This window comes from Helianthus annuus, chromosome 6, assembly GCF_002127325.2.
Source record: "Helianthus annuus cultivar XRQ/B chromosome 6, HanXRQr2.0-SUNRISE, whole genome shotgun sequence".
Lineage (NCBI taxonomy): Eukaryota > Viridiplantae > Streptophyta > Magnoliopsida > Asterales > Asteraceae > Helianthus > Helianthus annuus.
Window position 1 is genome coordinate 11926723 of NC_035438.2, and position 13126 is coordinate 11939848.

Below are 13126 nucleotides of genomic sequence, written 5' to 3' on the forward strand. Positions count from 1 at the left end.
AAATGTTTAGAGTATCTTTTTTCCAACATATAGCATACTATTATAAACAGTAAAATATGAAGTTTGGTTTTAATGTGGGTTTAATTTAGTTAATTCGGTTATTTATCTACCGTAAAGAGGGTGTTTTTTAGCCAGGGTTTTAGTGGGAGCGACATCTCTGTCCCCCGTAGTAAAGAAAACATCTATCCTCGTCATACTCATCCTAGATTCTACCGGTAGTTTTTGCTAACGGAGAATTTTACAAGTCAAGATTAGATTGTGATCACGGTCATTTATACAATTATAACCGAATCATAAAAATCAGTTATCCAATAAATCAAAACCGCACACACAATCGCTTTCGTTATTCCAATTAAAAGAAACTATTATTTGCCAATGATCCGCAGACCAATTGGTTTGGGGGGGGGGGGGAGGTGAGAAGGTTTACCCACTTATGTGGGGTTCCTGCCCGGAAGGTCACAGGGTCGAATCTTGCGGAGGGCCGAACTGCGGCACCGGTTCAAACTGGCAATAATATGCCAACCACAAGATTCAAAAAAAATTATCATTCGAGTTATGTTTCCATTTTTGGTTTTCATGCTAACTCACTACACTACACCAAACTAGGCACTCCAAAAATTTTGGATAAAAGAAACATCATAAACCCATCACCCAAAAGTGCATATGGATCAAAAACATGTCAAATTTGGAATCAACAAACTGATAACATCTGAACTATTGTCTTCTTGTTTATTTGAACTCCATAAAATGATTCAACATCAAACAAAATAGAGCATTACTTCAACAACAATGGATCTACTTCTACAAACATATGATCATCACTTCTTAGTACACATCACAAAAAAAGTAGCAATAGCAATAATCCTTTTCTGTCCTCAAACAACCAATCATATGCCAATCAAAATCAACAAGAATTTGAGGTAAAAAAAATTTACCCTCTTTGTGAAAAAAAATCTTCAATCTCTAATCACTGATCACTCTTCCTACTCGACCCATAGTAACTCAAATACCATCTAACAAACTTCTTCAAACCCGTTTGAAGATCCGTCGTCGGTTTATACCCCAACTCCCTCCTCGCTAAACTAATATTCGCGTGCGTAAACGGAACATCCCCATTCCTCGGCAACTTCATTACTACCCGTTTCGCTTTAACTTTCAATAACCTCTCCAAGATGCCCACTAGACTTGAAACTGGGACCGGCGACGTGTTCCCCAAATTAAACACGCGTAACTGCGCGGGCCCACGCTTTTTCCCCCCACTCCCAGTACTCTTCTCCGCGGTATCCAACGCGCCTAAACAACCTTTCACAATATCATCAATGTACGTAAAATCACGTGCCACGGTACCGTGATTCGCACCCTCGAATACCGGTACCGTCTTCCCTTTCAAAATATCCCGCGTGAAAAAGAAATACGCCATATCGGGCCGTCCCCACGGCCCGTAAACCGTAAAGAACCTTAACCCGGTTAACGACAACCCGTAGATATGATTATACGTATGCGCGATCTCCTCCCCCGCCTTTTTCGTGGCGGCATAGAGGCTCGCGGGCTGGTCCGTTCGGTCTTTCTCCGAGAATGGGACTTTCGTGTTTAACCCGTAAACCGAACTCGACGACGCCCACACAACCGCGGGCTGCGGGTTCGCGTTTTTACACGCTTCTAGAAGGTTCACGAACCCTGCAACGTTACTATTAACATACGATCCTGGGTTTACCATAGCGTAACGCACCCCGGCTTGTGCGGCTAAATGCACCACGTGACTAAAAGTAATTAGTTCAAACAATTTTTTCAACAATGCGGCGTCGTTTATGTCACCTTCCACAACGTATATCCCGGTTCTTTCTAGCAACGCTTGTCTAGCTCTTTTTAGCGACGGATCGTAATAGTCGTTAAAGTTATCAAGACCTAAAACGCCGTCACCACGGCGTTTTAACGCGACGCTGACATGGGTTCCGACGAAACCGGCGGCTCCGGTGACTAGTACCGAGACCCCGGTTCGGGAACGGATCCGGGCGGAGGATTTGACCCGTTTTTCCCAAACGGGTCCGCCCCAAGAACGGGTTTTTAACGATCTGCGAGATGGGTCTGATGAAATCGGTGAAGAATATGACGAATTGGGTGGCGATTGGAAGAATAGAACCAAGATTAATCCGAGAAACAAGAAGGTCCAAACCGTGAGTTTTGCTAGATAAGGATAATGGTGTCTGAATCGGTTTATGAGATGGGGTTTTTCGGGTTTGAATTTACCTGGGCTGTCGTCATCTAAATGATTTGCAGAGATTTGCTTCATGGTTTTGAGATTTTCAAGAAATCTTGAAATGGTCAATGGAGTTAGGGTTTGATGAATGGTTTGTGGGTTTTGCTTATTTTTCGGTGGGGGTTGAAAGAAGATAAGAAAGAAAAGATTTTGGTGCAATTTCTGCAAATTTTGTGAAGGTTTGTGGTTTCTTGATTGTGGATTTTTGTGGGGTTTGTGTAGAGATTGAAATGGATTATAAAAAGGTGATTGGAGAGAGAGAGAGGGGATAAAAGGATTTATATAAAATAAATTATGTATGATAAATTGGTATATTATGTAGGCCCATATATTAGGGCATACGGGGTGCCTTCGGGCAACCCCTTCGGTGACCAATTCTCCTGAGCGGTAAGACACCGCCAACAATTAGGGGACCAAGAGAGAGAGTGTGAGACCGGGGTGAGCTCACCGAAGAGAGAGGGAGGAGAGAGAAGCGGCTGTCCAATCACACTTTTTCTTTTCTTTTTTTTTTTTTAAAAAAAAACCAATTCACCTAAGAGGGGAGTGGCGCCATCAAATTGGGGTGTTAGGGGAGTTTAAGAGAGGAGTTGACGTGGCACACGGGGATTGGTTTGGCGTAAGAGAGGGGACTCACCTATTAGGTGAGCACCCCCTTCACCCTTATGTATGAGAATGTTAAAAGGAGGTTAGATTTTTGGGTGGACTGGTCAAAGTTAAAAACTATTGGAAAAGTCAAAGGGTGCTGTAATTGAGGAATGGAAAATCTAAAGGTTTAGGAAGTTGATTATGTGGTATGGGTTTTGCTTAATGGATAACAATATTTTTAGTTTGGGTAAAATGAGTAAGATTAGTTGATTCTCGTGTGGTGAGAATTTCGTTTCAGTTTTTATTGATTTCTTACGTTACTGATATGGTACTGGTGTTTGATATAATTTACAAAATCAAGTTTGAATACAAGGCATTTTTAATAAGACTTACACGGTAATACAGTTACGTATTAAGTTTTTTTTTAAGTTTACGAATGCAACATATTTGAGAAAAATCAAGTGAAATAGGTTAAAAGCGTATCGAAAAATAGAATATATTCGAAGATTTATAAACAGTGTATATTAAAACTTACATAGGAAAAACAAAAATGTATTGAAAAACTAAGAAAAAATCAAATATATTTGGCTCGTTCAACAAAACGGGTTAAAGACATATCTGCATATAAAAATAAACATGCCACAATGTTATATGCTGAATTTCTTAAAACATTATATGATACTATTCACAACTTGATTTTGAATAGAATTTTATATCAAAACGTACATAAAAATAAAACATGTCGCAGCAGTATATTCGAAATTTTATAAAAGATCATATTTTGAAGTTATAAAAAAGTATAAGTTTAAATTAATTATAATAGAATAATAACAATAATAATAATAATAATAAGCTAAATTAATTGACTAAAGGATAGTTGCTTGTACCATGTACAAGAAAAGTTGTATATGTTTGATAGCAACCTTTTTTGAGTAATAAAAAGTTGTAATACATATATATATATATATATATATATATATATATATATATATATATATATATATATATATATATATATTTAATGGTTTGGGTTTTTATTGGTGAGCGAAAATCGAATCATAACCAGTACACGGGACTATAAACTAGTTCTTTTATAAAATGGTACTCAATGTCTTTCTGATAACCAAACAGGAACTACCTTAAAAATGTAACTAATTTCGTAATAAAAATTATTTGGTAATAAAAAAGTATTTATGAAAAGGATAAATTCAGCGGAAATAGAAGGGGGCCATTATAGAAAATGGCCAAATATAAGGGTCTTTTATGTCATTACAAGGAGTCAAGGACTTTTTGTTAAGAAGGTTTAAATGTGTCATGCAATGACATGTCTCTTTCCATTCAAAAGTCTACCCTCAAGATAAAAAAAAAAAAACAACAAACTTTATAAGTAATAAAAAATGATCATCAAACTTATAAGCTATTGAGATTTTTTTTAATTCTTATTTATGTGGAACAACTATAAAAAATTACATTTCTTTGCTAATGATGAAAGGTTTTGATGTGGAACAACTATAAAAAATTACATTTCTTTGCTAATGATGAAAGGTTTTGATAATCCCTCTAAACATTTGAACGGTATTTTGTAATGTTTTCATGACAAAGTGGACTTATGTTAGACGGAAACCAGATATATAATCAGTCCTGTTATAGCTTCTTGAACCGTCTTCACGTTGAGATTGTTGAGCTGGTGAACCAGAGAATGTGGACAATTCAGATTTCAATATTTTCTTAATTTTTTTCTTTCTAAATCTCTTATTAGTTTACAACTTATAAATTTGTATTTTATGTATTTAAGTTTTCAGATATTATTAAATTTATGAATCTACACTAAAATATAATAACAACATAATGTAGATTCATATTTTCGTTTTAAATTAGTCAAATATATAGTTTTTATTTTCTACAATTTTTAGACTTTTTCGAACCTACATATAGGTTTATTCAACTAAATTTAATCATTTTGTTAAAAAAAAAAAGAGTAAATTAAGATTTTAGCCCCTGTGGTTTTATCACTTTTACCCTTTTAACCCAAAAAGAATTTTAAATCATCTGCACCCTCAACGTCTTTTTTTTTCTAATCCTTTTGGCCCCCATCACTAACTCCATCTATTTACTTAGTTAAAACCTAGTCATGTGCCCTTACATTAGAGGCATTTTTATCAAATCATATTAACTACCCACAATATATGGTAAAATAATAAAGAATTAATCTAATAAATAAATAATATTCAACATCTTCAAATCATAACTACCTAGATCTCATGAAGATCAACAATCTCATGAACCTAGTCATGTGCCCCCTATCACAATTCTTTGATCTGTTGAGGCCATGAATCTTTTTGACCAAATGTGTTTAGGTTTTAACTGAGTAAATGAATGAAGTTAGGGATGGGGCCAAAAGGGTTAGAAAAAAAAAAGACGTTAAGAATGTAGATAATAAAAGATTTCTTTAAGGCTAAAAGGGTAAAAATAATATAACTAAAGGGGCTAAAATCGTAATTTACTCTTAAAAAAATATTAAATTCTCAAATTGATGTACACATGTGAGAAACCTGAATCACAAGTTGAGATATACATGTTCTTGTTTTTTTAAATCTTGGCACCATGTCCCATGCCTTCATACTTAAATATAACATAAAATTTGTCTTTATGTGCAGATACTATTTCTACAATATCAATAAAAGAATATACCCTATGATTCATGCACCTTGAGATCTAAAATAATGCCATAGGTAGGTTTTATATAAATTTGTACGAGGTTAATAAAAAAATTAAGATATGATCACAGATCTTACGAGACATGCAATGTAAAAGTTAAATAAAATTTGCAGTTCAAAAGAAAAGTTAAATAAAAGAAAGATGAAGGTAAATCTACAAAAATTATAAATTTATTAAATTACTTGCAAATTAGAAAAGCGAGCTCGTATGATATGGTATTCAAGGGACAATTAAACAAATATCACTGACACACTATTCAAACACTGTTGACATGTCACAAAGGTCGTATGACATGAAGAGCATAGCCATATAGATCGTATGACAAGGCCAATAATGGTCTTATGGGTCGTGTGAGGGTCAAATCATATAGTCCGTGTGATGTTTTGACTGATAGAAAAATAAGCGATGTAACTATTGACAACCCTATATAGCCCGTATGACTTTTTTTCCGCCCTGTCAAATGACCCGTATGATATGACAAATGGGCTAGTTGCCACTAATATAATATCAACCATGCTTAAAACACTTAAAATTTAATCTTACTATTCCAAAGAATCACAAATCTAATAGCAAATAAAATCTTTTTTTTACACCTTACGAATGAAACAAAAACTCGATTCGAAAAACATCAATGCTTCGCGTATCTCTGAAGAACTTCAAAGTAACCGGGAAACGTCTTATGAGTGCAAGCAGGATCCCTGATGGTGACAAGAACATCTACACAGGCAGGGGCGCAGCTATTAAGGGGCCGGGGGCGTCTAACCCCTGAACTTTTCGCTCAGTAGTGTAATATATGTGGTTTTCGTATATATGTTTTCGACCCCCTGGTTCTGTAGAAATTTTTGGGTATATACGTTTTCGACCCCCCGTTAGAAATCATATGTGTATTGCCGCCACATTCAACTTCTCCGGTGGAGTGATCACACAGTACTCGGGGCCTTCTTCAATTGTAGCTCCCAACTGAATTTTTTTTAATGTATTTTAAGTTAAATGAGTACAGGTACAGATAGCAAGATTTCAAAATGGGTCGGGTTGAATATGGGTCATATTTAATACGAGTCGGATGCACCTTTTTTCCATATTTTCTTAATTAACCAATGTGTTAAATAGCATTACAAAAAAAAAGATATTATCATAATAATGAGTTAAATCTCTAAACAAAACAATTTAGGAGGCTGTATACTTTCAAAATAATGTTTTGGTGAATTACAACACGCACTTTATTTATTTGACCAGTTTGAGATAAATATTGGTTTTGGGCCTGTGCAAGAGGTGCCATCGCAGAGGGCCTAAAACATTTAGGGGCCCAAAATTGTTTAAAAGTTAATATATATTTTATATATAAATTTGCTGTTGGAAGAGTTGTACGTATTAGTCATTTGGCTCAATGGATGCAACAAATATTTTTAAAGGTGGACATACTGGGTTCGAATCCCCCTGTTGGTTTTTACATTCTTAATTCATTTTTTGTTTTTCATTTCTAATTGATGTTTTTTTTCCATTTTTAGTTCATTTCTAATTGATGTTTTGTTTTTGTTTGGCCCTTAAGTAGCTGATTTCAGCACGTTTTATCAGTAGGGGAAAAAGTCTCATGTGCTCATACCAATTGCAATTTTGTAAGCTTATTTTTTAGTTTTAATTTTGATTTATGCCAACACCAATTGCAACTTTGCAAGCTTATTTTTTATATTTAATTTTGATTTTTCACATCTAAATTTGGGCCTCCACAAATTTGCAAGTTCATTCAATTTTTCTTCTCATTTAATCATTTACGTAACAAACTTTACATGTTTTCTTGTAGTTTTTTTATTTCTCATTTAACCATCTACAATATAAACTTAAAAGAACTCAGTATCTAGTTCTATTTTTTTATATGAAAAGGTTTGTGTAGCCAAACTAATTTGGGTATGTTTACATATATTCAGTTCTTTTTGCTACGCTACTTTTGTTTTGTTTATTTTATAACAAATATAGTCGTATTGTGGTTTTTTTGATATATGATTGATGAGTTTATATTATAGGGAGGGGCCCATTTTTTTTTGTTTTGCACGGGGCCCAAAAATATTTTATCATTCTCGGGGACGGCCCTATGAATAGTAACCCGAATCAACCTATTCATTAGTGGGATGATCTTACAAAGGACCGTTTACCTTTCTGAGTTCATTGCAAGTGGCGATCATCCTTTCGGTTTCTTTGACTCTCCAGCTAGCAACTGAAATATAACACAGAAGACCATGCGAATAACCGAAGAGAATTTCATACAATGAATAGCAAATCTATCGAAAAAGGCATCTACACTATGGCTATGCTCATCTACATTTAGTTAGTTTGTCCTCAGAAGCCTTGAAGCGCCAAGTTTATATGTAAACGAGTTAAAATTGACGTCTCTAATTTTGACTTCTGAGGTCAAACTAACTAAATTTGTACAGAAAATTGACTTCGATTATCTAAAAGTTAAGATGTGATGATCTCCTCCACCAAGAAAACTACCACACATACTTAATACGACATTATTATGTTTTTGCTATTCAGAAGGGGGTAGCGGGCGCAGCTTGTTTCCCGTCTACCTGCCATTAGTTTGTAATCGTCTCTGTTTTAAAGAAAATTCAAGGAAAAAAAAAATAAAGAACAAGAAAAGGAAGCATCACCTTCTACATAATGACTTACTTATACTTTTGTTCGCCCTTGATTAAGTCAAATATGAGACGGAATTTATAAAATATCAGGTATTAGTAGTAAAATGATCATTAGAGATTTTATTCATCAAAAATAACTTTCGACCGGTACCTTGAATTCCCACCAGCAGCAGTCAGTGGATGCATAGCAGTTCTCGCATGTTCAAGACAAAGCTGTATTTCATTTTTAGCTTCTGTACCCACAGGAAAGTAACACATCACCGCAACCTTCCACAATTGGGCCATCTTCCTCAACATGTAGCCTGAGTGTTCTTACAGCCCCAAGCATCACTATGAGTAAGTTGTCAACATAGTTGTTAATGGCGAATAACGACAAATAGCGATAAGGTACCTATATATTACATAGCGAATAGCGATAAATAGCGGGCGCTAACTAGAAAAAAAATTCAAAATTTTATATGTATATTATATCAATATACCTTGGTATGTGCACTATTTTACATGTATATTTAACAAAAACTTAAAATCCAGCTATATTTAATCGATGGTTACGTTAGAATTTGATACGTTCTTACCAAGAAGAGTAGAACATAAGAGTTTAGGATCATACTCTCTCTATAAACAAAGATAAACCTTAAAACCCATGATAGAAAGAAACACATGTATACAAGAAGCATGTATGATTGATTCACCAAAAGGATAGTGTTTGTTTGCTTTCCTTATGTCCTAAATACTAAGCCATCCAAATGCTCTATGGAGTCTTAATTTATTACACACTCAATTTATTACATAAATATAAAGTCAACTGAAACATATCCCAATTTCAGTGTCCAATTCAAAGTTCATGCATTGAAAGACTAACACTTAAACCATGTACCCAAAAATTCTATATAAAAAACCAGTCACAGAAGCACATTTAAGGATCAAACATAACAAAACAGCATCAGTTCCAGAAATGGGCAACATTTTGACTGAAATTGAATTGATTGAACATTTGAATCCACCCGGGACACACACACAGATTACACTTTTGTTCGAATAACATAACGGGGTGACCCGACCCAGAAGAAAAACCCATAACTGGAATAAATAAACAAACAAAATCTCAGACTCAATCCGAAGCAAATGGGCGAGACTCTAACCCATGACCTCCCAATATCCCAAAGGAAACCAAATACCCTTTGATAAAACCATTAATTAAACGTTAATGGTTGTTAATTAGATATGAAGAACAAGTTATTAGTAGGGATGACGATCGAACCTGAACCCGATGGATAAACCCGAAACCCGACATATTTGGGACGGGTTAGGGGTCGTGTAATCCGTTTTGGAATTAGTTTTTATTTTTTTCATGGGTCTGGGACGGGTTTGGGATTTAGTGATATACCCATTTGTCTGATAAAGTGTACCCGTTTACCCGATATAATTTCTTTTAGTTTTTTTAAAATATGTACATATATGATATACCCCTTTTTTTCTTTTTTTATTAAGGAAAGTGAAGGGGTATGGTCCCAAATCGTGCGCTGACTATTCAGGTCCGCGCGGGACTATACTCATATCAGACCAATTTGGTAGCTTTCCCGACTTCGCGTCAGCTAATCAGGTGTAATCCAGGTCGCGCGTGAGGTCATGACCAACACAGGATCAGATTTGACACTTAACTCCTTGGATGAAAACCCTGACTTCCTAGACCTTGCGCCGGCTACACGGGATATTCCCAGGAGTCGCGCGGAGGTAGGAAGCGCAGATAAAACCTCGGACAAGTACCAATGGTACAAGTGGCAGAGCAGTGGGCCAATGAGCGTCCAACGGGCTGTATTCGATCAGGCTGCAGGATGGACAATCGTATAGTGGACCAAAAGGTACACAAGGACATACACGTGGTACCAATCATCATGCGCCGACCACTGCTCCACGATCTCCACTTAGTTGTTCATGACAGACCAGACAACAACGATAATTGTCAGGACAAGTGGATCTATTCAGCGTGCGCCGGCTATCCTCTCGCCTAAAAGCACCAACGGTCGTGGCAGAGGAAACAGAATGGATATTCCTTGTTGTCGACCATAGGACCAAGGCCCATCAACCCATCTCCTTCACAAACCACCTCGGGTATAAATAGTGAACTCCACCTCCAGGTTTAAGCATCGCTCTCTTGTCCTCTCACTTTATACACACACTATTATCTTCAAAACAGATACTTATTCTCACGCCAGAGGGTGGTTACATGGAGAACCCCCATATTGTCCTCCTTGTACTTATTCTCATGCCGGATGGTGGTTACAAAAATCTTATCGTGTCACTTTTACGAAACATGAACACAAACCTGATAATAAATAGGTTATACGAACACGACCTATTAAGACATGAAAAAACTTACCAGCGTATACCTATTATGACACGAACACGACCTGTTAAGACACGAGAAAACTTACCAGCGTATCATACGATCTGTTAAGACACAAACACGTCCGAAGGATTAGAGTGTGGACGCCGACCGTGGACACGCACCCCACTTCCTGTTTTTTTAAATAAAAATTATGAACATGTCTTAACATCTCAATGGTTTTTTAACCTGTTTAAACATGAAAAAATAACATGTCTTATCGTGCCAATATGTTTAAGACATGAAACCTGTTAAGTTCATGGTGTTTCTTATTATGGTTTCATGTACGTGTCTGAAATTGCCAGCCCTAGCACCAGTAAGGTTAAGAAGAAATCAGTCCATGTAATCATCATTGACCTATCTTGATAAAAGAAAAATCATTGCATGTATTTGGAAAATAGAAATCACAAATAACCAAAGACCTATCTTGATAAAAGAAAAATCATTGCAAGTATTAAGTCTTTTGGTTTTCTTTAGGTGAAGAATAGATCAAAGACAATTTCTTGATTGGGGTAAGTGCTTGTACTTTTAATTTAAAAAAAAAAAACAGGTTGTATCCATCAGTCTTTTTGTTATATTTTCCTTGGTGTATGTACTATGGCAAATGTTGTATTACATAGTTTGCCGAGTAATCCCTATAAGATAGGTTGTTGATGCGACATTCTTCAACTCGCCTGATTACTCGGAATCGATCAAACACGGTAAGACTTTATAGTTACTGAAAGAGAGTTTAATAGAACACTGAGATTAAAAGTGAATCAATTAGATGAACAATTTGCCATTCCTTATGTCTAATTCACACTTAATTATTTGTGATTGGTCAAACTTGTCTTGCACTATGATCAAACATGACAATGAATAGAAAGCCTTGTAGTATACCTACTACATACTTTTACTCTAGTTTTAAAAATATGTAGAAGTTATTATATTGAGAAAAGTGTAGGAAAGTGTTTGGATAGTCTTTGTGGTTTGCTTCGATTTCACCTTTCTGACCATACTAATATCATTTTTTTTTCTCTTTCATTGTTATTAGATTATACTGGTAATCAAAACATAATTATTATAGTTAACTTAAAAGGATTACCTATTTTTCCACTTTATGAAGAGAGGTGTGGAGGATCTACAAGAAATTACACCTACCAATTTAGGGTTGGTAGCTTCACCATTCCAATCATCATTCATGCACGTTATACATGGTTTAAGCCCAAAGTTAAAGGCCCACTTGTCCTTCAAGTTTAATTACAATATAATATTTACAATTTTATTATGACCAGCTGACCAAGTAATTTGTAACATAATCTATCAAAATATAGCATCCTTAAAATTAAAAATAGGGTTGTTACATTTTATGAGTAATGTTTCTACAGTCTAATAAAATTTACAGTTAAATGTCATTTTACTCCGTTTGATTTGGCCCATTTTACCAGTTTAGTCTAAAGGTTTCATTTTTCGTATGTGGGTCCAAAAAGATTTCACCATTGCCATTTTAGTCCATTGGGTTAACTTCAATCATTTATTCTGTTAATGAGAAAGACAACTCAGTCATTTTATATGTAATTTTGTTAATTGAAAGGGCAATTTTAGTCATTTTATATGTAATTTTGTTAACTAGAAAGACAATTCAGCCATATATAATGACCGAATTGTCCTTTTAGTTAACAGAAAAAATAAATGAAGTTAACCCAATAGACTAAGGGGGTGTTTGTTTTTTCTTCAAACATCTTCAAGGGGGCTGATGTCTGCAGGCGCGCAGACGTTACCCTTGAAGTGATATGTGTTTACTATTTAGAAAAAATAATATATACGTATCGGATTTTTTTTTTAAATCGCATGCCCCTCGAAATCGCGGGCCTTGTGCGGAGGTCCTCCCCGCACACCATCAAAGCCTCCCATAATAACGTGCAACATTTTCAAACATTAAGGACAAAAGTCATCAATTTTAAAGGTAAAGGATAGCGCCTGAAATTTTAGACAAACATAAAGGAGAAAACTTTTAATTTACTCATTTTTTTATTAAGGCAAGTGAAAAGTCACCGAATGACATACACTTTCTTTTTGGAGGAACAAACGCCAAAAGTTGGTATACCTTGTTTTTGTCATCTATGCATTTGAGTATTTTTATATACAATTGGGTATTTTATTATACATTGTAGTCATTTGATGTACTTTTATAGTGATAATACTAAATTTAATTGATTAGTGGTTACCCCATAGGTACCCGACGGGCATGGGTCGGTTATACCCAATGGATAACTTTTTAAAATCAACAGGTTTACCTGATAGAAACCCGACGGGTTTTGGTACGGGTTTGAGATAAACTTATCTAACCGGGTTTGGGGTTAGGATTACCTAAACCCGTCACCCGACCCATTGTCATCCTGGTTATTAGAAAAAGTTATAATTTTTTTGGAACCCATGATATGTTTGAGAAAACTGTTATTTATTGAATCAATTAGGAGCCAAAGAAAGTTAATATTTTTGTTTGGAGAGTAAAGAATTGGAAGCACTCTCTGAAAGAACTTATTTGTATTAATTCCCGGCTAT

The 13126-nt window shown here is 35.3% G+C and overlaps 1 protein-coding gene across 1 annotated transcript; it reads right to left on the minus strand.

The window, feature by feature from the left end:
* Nucleotides 1–703: 703 nt before the first annotated feature.
* LOC110915639 (UDP-glucuronate 4-epimerase 3) lies at nt 704–2524 on the minus strand. Its single transcript, XM_022160368.2, has one exon. The coding sequence runs from the start codon at nt 2288–2290 to the stop codon at nt 968–970; it is 1323 nt and encodes a 440-aa protein (XP_022016060.1). The 5' UTR covers nt 2291–2524; the 3' UTR covers nt 704–967.
* Nucleotides 2525–13126: the final 10602 nt, after the last annotated feature.